We start from the raw sequence: 12,491 nt of genomic DNA, 5'->3' as shown, positions 1-12,491 counted from the left end.
TGCCGGAATTTCATGGTTTACTTTGGGTGATTTAAAGAACCTCATATAACGTGCCTGCACCGAATGTATAATCCTATGATTTTACCTCAGCCAATTTCAACCTAAGGTTTTGATTTATCTTCAGAACTCACTCAATCCCAATCCCCAAAAATTCAATCTCTCTAGTTTCTCTGCTCCTCATCATATCCAAAATGGTGAGACACCCTTTATCCAAAACTGCCAACAAATACCTCAGAAAATTCAGAAAATGGCCACACTCTCCTTACAAGACCTCATGGCACCACAACTTTGGTGAACAACAAGCTATGAACATTCTCATAAAACAAGCAGCAACCATTGAAACATGTTCCTCTTCCTCCCAACAAATCCAAACACAGAACAACAACCCTTTTCTCCTTTCTACTCTCATTGACTCCTTCAAATCTTATAGCTGTGACCCAACTCCAAATGCTTACTACTTTCTCATCAAAACCTTAGTCAACACCTCCCATTTGCAGGACATTCCTCCTGTTCTCGACCACCTTGAACGCGTGGAGAAGTTTGAAACACCTGAGTTCATCTTTGTGTACCTTATTAGATTCTATGGTCTTGCTGATAGGATCCAAGATGCTGTTGATTTGTTCTTCAGAATCCCCAGGTTCAGGTGCACACCAACTGTTTGTTCTTTGAACTTGTTGCTGTCATTGCTTTGTAGGAAGAGGGAGTGCCTCAGAATGGTTCCCCAGATCTTGTTAAAGAGCCAGCACATGAAAATTCGCATTGAGGAGTCGACTTTTCGGGTTTTGATCAGTGCCTTGTGCAGAATTAGGAGAGTGGATTATGCTGTTAAGATACTGAATTGTATGATAGAGGATGGTTTTGGTTTGGATGGGAAGATATGTTCGTTGATAATATCATCATTGTGTGAACAAAATGATGTGACTAGTGCTGAGGCTTTGGTTGTTTGGGGAGACATGAGGAAACTGGGGTTTTGTCCTGGGGTAATGGATTTTACGGATATGATTAGGTTCTTGGTGAAGGAAGAGAGGGGTATGGATGCTTTGTATATTCTGAACCAGATGAAACAAGATGGAATAAAGCCTGATGTTGTTTGTTATACTATCGTTTTGAGTGGCATTGTTGCGGAAGGGGATTATGTGAAGCTAGATGAACTATTTGATGAAATGCTTGTATTGGGACTCATTCCTGATGTTTACACTTACAATGTGTATATAAATGGTTTGTGTAAGCAGAATAAAGTGGATGAGGCTATTCAGATTGTTGATTCTATGATCAAGCTAGGATGCAAACCAAATGTGGTTACTTGCAATACTTTACTGGGTGCTCTCTGTGAGGCCGGAGATTTAAGTAAGGCTAAGGGGGTAATGAAGGAGATGGGGTTGAAAGGTGTTGAGCTCAACTTGCATACATACAGGATCATGCTTGATGGTTTGGTTGGTAAAGCTGAGATTGGTGAAGCATCTCTTTTGTTGGAGGAAATGTTGAAGAAGTGTTTTTATCCTAGATCTTCAACATTTGATAATATCATATGTTGCATGTGCCAAAAGGGCTTAATTAACGAAGCACTAGAATTGATGAAGAAAATTGTTGCAAAAAGTTTTGCTCCAGGAGCCAGGGCCTGGGAAGCTCTGCTTCTTCATTCGGGATCTGATCTCACATATTCAGAAACCACGTTTGCTGGCTTGTTCAACCAAAATTAATCCCTGTGAGTTATAAAGTGGCCCTTATGTTAGACTTTGAAGTTTATTGGCTCTCTATGTATTTGGTTTGAAGAGCTAAACTATATCCCCAGTTAACTAACTAGAGAGATTTAAATCTTCATATTATCTTTTTTTTAAATCTTCATATAGACTTTGAAATATATGAGAGTCTACATATCTTTTCAGAACAAGGCTTTTTGGTCTTGATGGTGATGTATTCATTGAAAAGTGTTTAGAATTAAACTGTACAATGATTTTCTATTTTCAGTTGTTCACTGCTGAACCATGCTCAAGTTGGTCTGGTTTGTTACTTTTGAACTAAAACAAACTCTTCCCTTAGTACTTTGTATATCATGAAACTAAAATCTTGGGTGTTCGGCTGATATCCGCCTAGGGATGGCAATGGGTCGGGTAGGGTGCGGGTTTTGCCAAACCCAAACCCAAACCCGAAATCAAAAACCCACACCCGCACCCGCACCCGAATCCGAAATGGGTGGTGAACTTAAACCCACACCCGAACCCATTGGGTTTCGGGTTCACCCGACCCGTACCCACACCCGCACACAACCTCAAACAAACAGTTGAACTCGGAAACCCGACCTGAAAAAGACTGTGAAGAGAGCTATATTATGTAATGTAACATTGTAATTGCCATGTTACTGTTAAATTAATATGCAAGATGCTGCATATATTGTATTGCATAAGCAGAATACTTAGGTTTCATTTATACAGATCCGGGTTCGGGTAGGGTTCGGGTGCGGGTTTGGCCAAACCCAAACCCGAACCCGAAAGTGATCGGGTAAAACCCGAACCCGAACCCGAACCCATTTAACTCGGGTTTTCACCCAAGAAATCGGGTCGGGTCGGGTCGGGTGCCCATGGGTTCGGGCTTCTCTGCCATCCCTATATCCGCCAGTTTAAAAACATTTTTTGAAGGGGGAAAGCACTTCTTAGTAGTTAGTTCTTATATTTGAAAACATACAAAAATTAATTTCAGCTTCTGAAAAAATCGTTTAAAATAAAATCAACTTTATCCCTCTACGTCGTCGTCTAGCAGATTGGGAAGATGAACAACTTCATAATTTGGCGCTGTGAATGCAATCATCCTGCAGCTGAAAGAGAGGATTCTGCTTGCTGGGCTCTTGATAGCTGTGGGTTTTTTTCTGTAAAATCTATACTCTGATGGAACTAAAAGTGTTTGGGGCGGTTGATTTGAAAATGGCAAAATGCACAGGTACATTAAGAAAAAGTTTCCACCAAAAGTGTCCCTATTTGTGTGATGGCTAGACAAAGTAAGATGCCTTCAAAGCAGAATCTTAGTGTTCGAGAAGTGAATCTTGAAGATGGGTACTTTTGTAGTATTTGCAAGGCTGATGCTGAATCGGTTGATCATCTACCTCCATTGCTATCAAAGCTGGCTGGTATGGACCGAAGCAATTGAGAGAGGGAAAAGTTTCTTGGGTGTGTCCAGCTTCCATTGAAGTGCTACTTGTGGATTGAGTTTCAATGACTCATTGTTTTGATCATACTGTTTGGAACTTAATTCCCTACTCAATTTGCTGGGCAATTTGGATGGAGAGGAATGAGCTTATTTTCATTAGTGTTCCTTTCAATACAGCTAAGGACTGGTCTGGTGGATTAAAGTAAAATGGAGAACTATCCCTATTAATTTTCGCAAGCTCATGAAAATGTTGAAAAAGTAAAATTGTCGCTCCCTACAAAGAAGCTACGACATGCTATCTGGATATTGGTGGTGTACTCTGGAACAGGAAGAACTGTGGTGGGGTGTTTTTGGCATCAAATGAGCCAACAAAGCAGAGGTGCTTGCTATTTTGAATTCATTACATTTTGTATTGAGTTTAGTTCTCCAACATTATCATCGAATGTGACTCATCACCAGCGGTTGGATGTGTGAATAACCCCTCTAAAGAGGGCATGGAAACTTATCAATCAATTAAATCTCATTCAATACTTATATACGAAGGTGAATTATACTGCTATTTATTATGTTTTTCGAGAGGTAATTCCTTTGTCGATGCGCTAGTAAAGAGGGTTGTAATAAAGCAATTCCTCTTTGGGTTGATCGGCAGTAATTTGGCCTTTTCATCAATGAAATTCAGCTGTTCATTAAAAAAATCCCTTAACTTTTAAGTAGAAATAAACGTGCCCCTAATCATTTAATATTTGGAAAGTCAATTAAACTCTTAATTATGTAGGTAACTGAAGTGAGTAAGTAAACATGTGCCAAACGAGTTAATGTTGAAAAGATTTTTATATCACTCTAGTTTTGAATCTCTCAAGACACAATTTTAGTATAGTAAAGAGTTTTTTTTTATCCATCTGCAGGTGTAATACTTATATTGTTCAATAACTAATAAACTCAAATAATGGTTAACAAAGAGATTGGTTGTTTGTTTAAGAACACAAAAATATAAATAAAGCGGATAAAAGAGTTTAATTCACTAAGGTACTTTTGCTGGAATTAGATTTTTATTGTTTGACCTCTAGATATCCTATCGATTCACATACAAATGTTTTTTTTTTGAAAGGCGATTCACATACAAATGTTGTTGTATGAAATTGATTCCTCCCACCATTTTTTAGCTTACTACTCAGTCCCCCGGTGTAGAAGATTATCAACTCAGCTATATTAATTTTTCAAGCCCTTGATCGATAAACAACAATGAGTAGTATTAACTATTAAGCATAGATGTTTCAATAGACTAATGATCTAACCCTATACCTAGATCTTAGAGTCATTAAATGATGTTACCTAGTTCAGATTTAAATAGTCAGTTCCCACCACCCTATCAATGTTCTAAAAACATGATATATCATGTACAAATACAGAATCTTAATCAAAGCTTTGTGGACAACAGGTTCAAGATCGTACATATAAGAGTACAGAAACGCCAATTCCATGTGATATCATATATCTAGAAATGGACCAAGGCATATTTAGCCTAACATGAAAGTTGTTCTGAACTTGATACACAGAACCAAGTGCTGGGGACATAAATAATTTCTAGATCACAATTTTGTGCTTTGGTGCATCTCTGGCATTCTTCTAAGAAAACATGTGGTGATGTTAGAGCAGAAAATTGAATAATGGTAGATGAAATATTTTGTGTTTGATAAATGGTAGAAAGATAGGCAAACATGGATACAACTTGTGGAAGATAAAAGCTATCTAGAACAACAAAATATAGAAAAAAGTTAGATCATGTCAAGATGGACAAAAACATATTTAATAAAAACACATACAAGTAGCATTGAAACAGTAGTTCAAGATACAACAAACTGGGTTTTGTCACACTTAATTGGAGTTGCTGCAAGATGAAAGAAATTACTTATCTTAGTTTTAAGAACTTTTAGCTTAGCATTGAAACAGTAGTTCAAGGTACAGCAAACTGGGTTTTGTCATTCTGTATAAGAGAAGTTAACACATACAAGTAGCATATTTGATGAAAAGATGTTTAATGCAACAAAAATAGAATCAACCTTCTAATTTTTTTATAAAAAAAAAACAGCAGGCTAATCTTCTAATGATTCATAGAAGTGCATGAGCTAGGACAGGAACCACATTGTATAAACTACAACAAGGTTATTATGATTTATGACTACAACCAATTCCAAGTTCTATATTATATAGTTTAGCAATAAAACCAGTTCCATATAGAATGCACTTGTTTTGACTGAGAAAGTGACTAAAGGGCTCACCAAAGAAGCTGTTAAACATTTTATGAATAATGAGAACTAGCATTAATAAGAAATCAGAAGAACTAGCATAGACTTCACTCCTTAACCGAGACAGATCCATCCCTCTTTTGCTCCCGCCGAATATATCTTGTTCTTCTTGCCCCATTAAATTATTTCAAACTCCTCTCCATGCTTATAAGAATAGGTTGAATAAGAAGGAATTGAACATACCAATAACAGAATCAAATGAAAATTTCATAGCCATTTTATGTAGGGAATCAAATATAGAATTATTGTGAACTGTCAAGGGAATCATAAAGTGTATTAACAAAATACAAAGTCACAACACAATAAATTAAAGCACCACTGCACAAAAGAAGTCATTCTAACATTTTATCGAATCGTTTGTGACTTTGTGTATCAAAAATTATATTTAAACAATTAAAATATCACAAGTAGATCCAAATTATTTAATTATGATATGAATTAGAGAAAAAAAGTATTACATCTTCAAAAATACATTGGTCGTCAGCAAAATACAACAATTTAGCACAAAATCAGTTTTATAATTCAAGAATAACAGAGCCCACAAGCAACAACAATACTGAGTTGGGGTGCTCCATAGCTCTTGCCCTTAACTTGTTAATGTTAAGGGTGCATACGACGAACTATAAGGCGACATCTTGAAGGGCTCCTTTGGTGTGAGGATAACTTTTCTCTAATCATTTTGATTTGTGTTTGGCTGATTGTATACATGGTTAGGATTTCCATGGTTTGTAAAACACTCGCATTCTTCAAAATATATCTTGCTAACTGAAGCTCAACTTCTAGGCCTTTAAAATGTCGAAACGAGCAGGTTTTCAGATTTAATGAAAGCCCTTCAGGGACAAATTCGGGTTCCATCCAAATTTCCTGGACACGGTTCCAATGTAATCTCTACAATCCATGTATGTAGATTAACAATACACATAAAATAAAACATACAGATATGTTAAAAACAGAAAATTATATTAAAACTTTGCTAACCTCAAGGGAAAGACTTTGAAGCTTAGGGCAGTGGTTGAGCATTTCAGCTAGCAATAGCGAATTATCCGGTTCAATGACGAGCTCCAAGTGGGTCAAATTATGAAATGAAGGAAAGTCATGATGATGATGCACCTAAATGATTTATAAAGATACAAAGTTAGGAAAAAAACAATTACATAGATGAACCAATATATAAATCATATTTATAATGGGACCTGTTTTATTTCTAATGGGCAATTGAGGTGTGTCCCAGTAAAGCTGTGACAATGAGATGAAGGTGTTCAACTCTGCGTTGTGTGACAAAATTGAGCCATTTGGAAATACTAACGACTCCAAGATAAGTGACGAAGTCGTTGAAGAAGAAAGCATCGGCTTCGGATGTGTGCTCTGTGTTGGTGTAGAAATTCAGAGCGGCTACTGACCGCCAGAGATTCCTCCATCTCTTTGACAAAATGCTGGTGGCAACGGCTTCAATGGTTTGGAGAAACGACAGCATGTGCATGTGGCAGAGAAGTTCATCGGGTAAAGCGCTGATCCTATCAGTATCAGTATCCGCCATGGAAGGGGAAATGAAAATAGGGCAATTGATAACTCACCTCTTCTTATTCCTTACTCAAATAAATAAGGAAGTGGATCTCTATAATACACAAGCTCAAGTTTTTATTATTTCATTTACTTCTTTTGTTTTGTGAAAAACTATACTCGACACAGTCACAACAACACCTGTGACCTGTCATAAACTAAAAGTGGATTTAACTCAATAGGGGGCGAAGAATATTGTTGGAGAGGAACCTAGAAACACAATCTCAATGTGACTAGTTTATCAGCACACACATTAGCCTCTTCGAATATGTCGAAAGGAGACACGCCACAGCGGGTCGAAATATAAACAACCTCTCCTAACACAGCTACCAAGTGGGAAGACATAACAGGGGACTCTTAACATTCTAATAGCATCCAACGAATCTCTCTCACAAACTATATCTCAATAGCCCAAATCCCAAGTTAAAATAAGATCATGCTTGATGGCCAAAAACTTAGCAGAGAGAGCATAAGAGCCTACGGCAAAACCCAAAAAACTTTCCAACTAAGTGGCGGAAGCATTACGAAGTAGGCCACAATAATCAATCTACTTCTTGTGAAACTTAAAACAACCATCAATGTTCAACTTTACTCGTGTAGATATGGGGCAAGACAAATGCAGCCTACTAGAGTAACATGATGTCGATATAGTAGGAGACAAAAAAATCATCACAGTTCACAATAGACAAGACAATATGTTGCAAAACATGCTCCACTTGCCAAGGCGTATCGTCAAAGATAACATTGTTGCGCCAGCGCCATGGCCACCAGAGAATAATCCCAAAATGAAAATGATCCTTATGGTGGATCAAAAAACTAGCCTAGGTTCGCGAATAAGAGTTGAAAAAAGTCGCATCTAAGGGCACCCCAAATGGGTCCAAACTTTCCTCGCATGAATACAATCACGAAGGAAAAGAGCAGCAAATCTAGACTAGTTTGGACACCTAGAACACACTCAGAGCCAATCCCCTAACATGTCTAAGGGAATTTGTTGGTAGAGAGTAAAGGAGAAGAACCCAACGAACTAAGATATGACAAGTTCTTCTCAAATCCATATTCTCCCCTTCCATAATCTCCTTCACTCGATCATCATCTGCGACCTCTGCCGTTTCGTAAATCTCCACCCCTTCTTGCATGAGCAAAACCCCAACTTATGGGTTGAGGTTACAAGAATTCCTAGGTTAAGGTCGGAGGAATTTTTAAGTTTGAGTTTGGAGGAAAATAGGGTGTTATTCTGACGGCGTCATCGCCCCCGCCTCGTGGAAGATGGCCAGAACTGTGGCAGTGGGTGTTGTCGTTAGAGCAATGGTTACAAGGAGGAATGGTGGTGGAGAAGAGGTGGTGGAAGCCATATAGCAACCATGATGGTGGTGGGAGCCGTTGTAGTGTTCTTCAGATTATTCATCTGAGATTATTTAACTTAAGAAAAATAATAATGAAGAGAAAAGTAGCATCTTTAGTAGATTAACATGTTAAATAGGACTATTGATTCACTCACACCTATATCTCTCTTCTATCTTGTTTCCAAACATTTCTCTTCATATTTCTCTCTTATATTTCTATCATATCATTTATCACATCGCTCATTCCTCTATCATTTCTTCCTTACCTCACAAGGTGGAGGAGTTAAGTTGTCAACCTAACATTATTCGTCAATTAGTGTTTGTGCAAGATTAAACAAAGAAAAAGTTTTGTGTATTATTATTACGAGTGCCCACTAGGGTGGGGAAGTTTCAAAATGGTCCACCGGTGGACCAAGGGTCATATAAGTAATTTACAAAATAAGAATATAAAAAAACCCCTCTCCGGAGGTTGATGAGCCCACCGTCCTTGTCGGTGGTGGTGAAGGAGAAGCATGATGACCCGGGTGTTTAAGCTATTTTTCTAGTTTATTTTCATGCATTTTGATATATTATTTATGATATTTTAGTCATTTTAGGTTACTTTAGGGTTATTCCATGCATTTCACTATTTTTATGTGGTTTTTAGTATTTTTATATATTTTTATATTTTATTTAAGTTTATTAGGATTTAAGTTATTTTATTTTTAGTTGATATGTTTTATATTGAATTATAATCTTTCTAGTATTTTATTTTGATTTATTTTGATAGTTTTATTTTATCTTATTTAGGATATTTCGGAATAAAAGAAAACAGAAAATCAGAAAAAGATAGCTGATCGGGCGCTGTTGTTCCATGGAATCTACCATGCACATGCACAGATCAAATGGCTCCTGGTGTTCTTCCCCGCCATGTGGCATGATCGTGCCAGGGGTCCGCCATGTGACTGTGGAACGCAAAGCACTGGAGTCCACTCTTTAATTTTGGTCCAATTGGTAGCTGACATGTGGCCCCACTTTTAAATAGATTTTGAATTGGGCTTTTGTGCGACAGAGGGACCACGTGAAGAGGGATAGCAACGTGATTGAATATATATATTGAAAAACAACAGTATTAGTGGAGAACGTAACTGATATTTTGAGGGCAGCTTTTGAGCCTTCTTCTGGGAGTGAACCCTATCACCACTTTGAGCTTTTTGAATAACTTTTTTTATTTCAATAATTTATTTGATCATGGAAACCATGTTTGGCTAAACCTCCGTAGGTACTTGGGGTGTTCGGTTTGATTCTCTTGACCTTATGTTTTGATTTACTTTTTGACTCATGAATCCTATTTTTATTTATGAATTTCTCATCTTTTATCTATGAATCTTTATGCATGAAGATTAACTTTGCTATTTTGTATGCGATTGAGAAATCGGTAGAAAATAGGGATCCGGTGAAGAATTGATTAGGAACGCCTACGCCTTAGAGATAAGGGTAACTTCTAATTGTGTTGACTAGTAACTAAGTGTTTTAATTCTCCAATTGAATTCGTCTAGGAACTAAGAGATTAGTGTTAGCAGTTTAATTGGAAGTTCTACGTAGTTAAGAGATTATCACGTAGAAACTTAGGCAAGCACCATAAATAAGTTAGATAACTCATGAGTTAATTAGTCTATTAAGAACATAAGTGAAATTGATGAAATCCTACCCCAGGTACTTCCCCTTTTGATTGCTTTCAATACTGCGTACTTGCTTTTCACTGAATTCTTCAACTTTCAATTATTTACCCCCAAAACCTTTTTACTAGTCTTTTTAGTTATTTAATAGGTGAAATTGATTTGGACAACCGCAATCCTTGAGTTCGATATTTTATTATTACTTAACGAATAGGTACACTTGCCTAGGAGTTATCAAAGCACGATGATGATGGTGATGGCTTCACGACCATGAAGAGAAGAAGCTTGCGTGGTGATGGTGGCTCGTGTGTTTGGGGTTGCTGGACTCGTTGGAAGAAAGCTTGTGGCTATCCATGGTCCTGCACAAGGAAGGAAAAACACTTGAAGATGGTGGCTCATGAGATGGTATCGTATTCACCGGAGATCGAGGGTTGACAATGGCGGTGGTTAGGGTACTGTCTTCTCTGTTTTACGTCGTCCATTGGGAGTGGTGGTGGTGCGGTGGTACTCGCCCATTGGTGGTGAGGTGGTGTGGCACGTGGTGGCGGCGGCTACCATGTGAGGAAGGGAAGAAAGTATGACGATAATGGTGATGGTGCTTTGTTGTTGCAGAGAAAAGAGAAAGGAGAAGAAGATAGTACTGGAAATGTTAGATTTTTTTTTAATAATAGGAGAAAGTATATTACACTTTTACTCTTTTATTATCCTTTCAATCATAATCATTCATCTATAGAATATTCTTTGATTCCAAAATCTGACGGTTATAAATAATGGACCACCAGTGGGTCAATTTGTAAGTTGATCACTCTAGTGGACACCATTATTACCGACCGGCTCCAAAAAGAAAATTTTAAAAAGAAGAAGATGTCGATTAATTTTCTCTAGTTCCTCCCTTATCAAAGCATTTGTCACTTGGGTCAGAAACCCTATTTTTCATTTCAATGGCTGATAGGGTAAGCGCTTTACCAGACGAACTCCTCCACCACATTCTCTCGTCCCTCCCAACCAAACACACCGTCGCCACCAACATTCTTTCAAAGAGATGGACCCATCTCTGGCGCTCAGTTCCCGTTCTCGACTTCTCCACCAACAATGATAGTACAATCCAAACTGACAACATCCATTTCTCATTTGACCAATTCGTCTTCTCCGTTCTCCTCCTCCGTCACGCACAGACACCCATCAACAAGTTCCAACTCAAGTGCATAGAAGCCACTGACCTTGACTTGGCCAATATCAACAAATGGCTCAACTTTGTCACACAAGGCAGATTTGGTCTCCAGCACCTTCATCTCCATCTCACCCGTTCCAGGAACATGTGGCCTCGGTGGCCTACTATTAGCATTTTCAGCTGCAGGACACTGGTGGTTCTCAAATTGTGTGGATGTGTTGTGACGGATAAGCGTAAATTTCCAAATCTTGCATTTTGAAGATGGTGTATTCAAAAGTGTTTTACTCCTCAAGGAGTTTCTTGTTGGATGCCCAATTCTTGAGGAGTTTCGCGTGCGCGATATGTTGGAAATTTGGGTATGATAATCTTGGATAACTTCAAAGAATCGTGTTCGTACATTTTCCGAACAAAGTATTTCGACCCTATTCTTGCTTGGGTTCACGAAATCCTTGTTAGGATAATTCTTGAAGAACAACCTGTTTCTGGCAATAGAGAACAGATCAGGAATGTAGAGAGAATGTCTGTTTTGTTTTCTGTATATCAAATCTGAGGCCAAATGACTCCTTATATTGGAGTTTGTTTCAGAAACCGAAAAACAGTTCATTCTAACAGCCAGGGGCTCCGCCCCTTGGAACCCTGTTTTGTATTCGCGGTCAATTATACGTTGGCTTAACGAGCGTGCACTCCGCACTATCCTAACTCGTTTCCGAGCTTAACGCGTAATCGCATCGGCCTATAGTAAATCACATTACTACTAAAATCCATTGATGATACTAAAATCACCAACACGATATAGGTTTCAGCTTCTAGATCCCTTCTAACATTGAAGAGCTTAAATACATAAGCTTGCCCAACTTGACCAGAGCACATATTGTTGAATTTGACCATAAATTTTTTCCATTGAAACCATTTTCTAATATCAAGTCTCTGTGCGTAGAAATAGATGAGGTTTGGTTATGAATATTTATGATTGTCATTTATGGAGTGGAAAAGATTGATTAAATGAATTCATATATATGTGTTGTTTCTTCATGAGTTTCACTCGATTTCTTACCGCTTGTCTCTGTAAATTGTTTAGGTGGATCATGACTTCCCTTTCTTTCATAATTTGACCCATTTGGAGCTTCTCATTCAACAGGATCGATCAGAATTGCTACCAAAATTGCTCAAGCAATGCCCTAAGCTTCAAAGTCTCGTGTTCCAGGTTTGTAATATGTTTCTGTTTGCTTTTGTTAATGTATCTTTATGTTTTAATTTAGTGACCAATGTTAATCTACCCGTAGAGACTGGAGGAGAGACGTTACCTAGAAAA

At 37.9% G+C, this 12,491-nt stretch overlaps 2 protein-coding genes across 2 annotated transcripts; one reads left to right on the top strand and one right to left on the bottom strand.

Annotated features, from left to right (window-relative positions):
• Positions 1 to 65: 65 nt before the first annotated feature.
• Positions 66 to 3,671, top strand: LOC130728026 (pentatricopeptide repeat-containing protein At2g38420, mitochondrial). Its single transcript, XM_057579355.1, has 2 exons — positions 66 to 1,705; positions 2,758 to 3,671. The coding sequence occupies exon 1, from the start codon at positions 192 to 194 to the stop codon at positions 1,698 to 1,700; it is 1,509 nt and encodes a 502-aa protein (XP_057435338.1). The 5' UTR covers positions 66 to 191; the 3' UTR covers positions 1,701 to 1,705; positions 2,758 to 3,671.
• A 992-nt stretch (positions 3,672 to 4,663) lies between these two features.
• LOC130713066 (F-box/FBD/LRR-repeat protein At5g22700-like) lies at positions 4,664 to 6,984 on the bottom strand. The gene is made up of 5 exons (XM_057562870.1): positions 6,754 to 6,984; positions 6,426 to 6,557; positions 6,185 to 6,335; positions 5,631 to 5,699; positions 4,664 to 4,890 (listed from the first exon to the last, which is right to left on the bottom strand). The coding sequence occupies exons 1-5, from the start codon at positions 6,982 to 6,984 to the stop codon at positions 4,664 to 4,666; spliced, it is 810 nt and encodes a 269-aa protein (XP_057418853.1).
• Between the last annotated feature and the right edge of the window lie 5,507 nt (positions 6,985 to 12,491).

This window comes from Lotus japonicus, chromosome 1 (assembly GCF_012489685.1).
Source record: "Lotus japonicus ecotype B-129 chromosome 1, LjGifu_v1.2".
Classification (NCBI taxonomy): domain Eukaryota; kingdom Viridiplantae; phylum Streptophyta; class Magnoliopsida; order Fabales; family Fabaceae; genus Lotus; species Lotus japonicus.
The sequence above is the reverse complement of the archived record's forward strand: the minus strand, read 5'-3'. Positions and strand labels throughout refer to the sequence as shown.

Excerpts from the sequence above, each read along its gene's own strand:
- LOC130713066 (XM_057562870.1), bottom strand. The coding sequence starts at position 6,984 with ATGGCGGATACTGATACTGATAGGATCAGCGCTTTACCCGATGAACTT. Across the intron at positions 6,558-6,753 it reads TCGTCACTTATCTTGGAGTC|GTGCATCATCATCATGACTT; the intron begins GTTAGTATTTCC and ends TAAATCATTTAG. Across the intron at positions 4,891-5,630 it reads TTCATTTGATTCTGTTATTG|ATAGCTTTTATCTTCCACAA; the intron begins GTATGTTCAATT and ends TTGTTGTTCTAG.
- LOC130728026 (XM_057579355.1), top strand. The coding sequence starts at position 192 with ATGGTGAGACACCCTTTATCCAAAACTGCCAACAAATACCTCAGAAAA.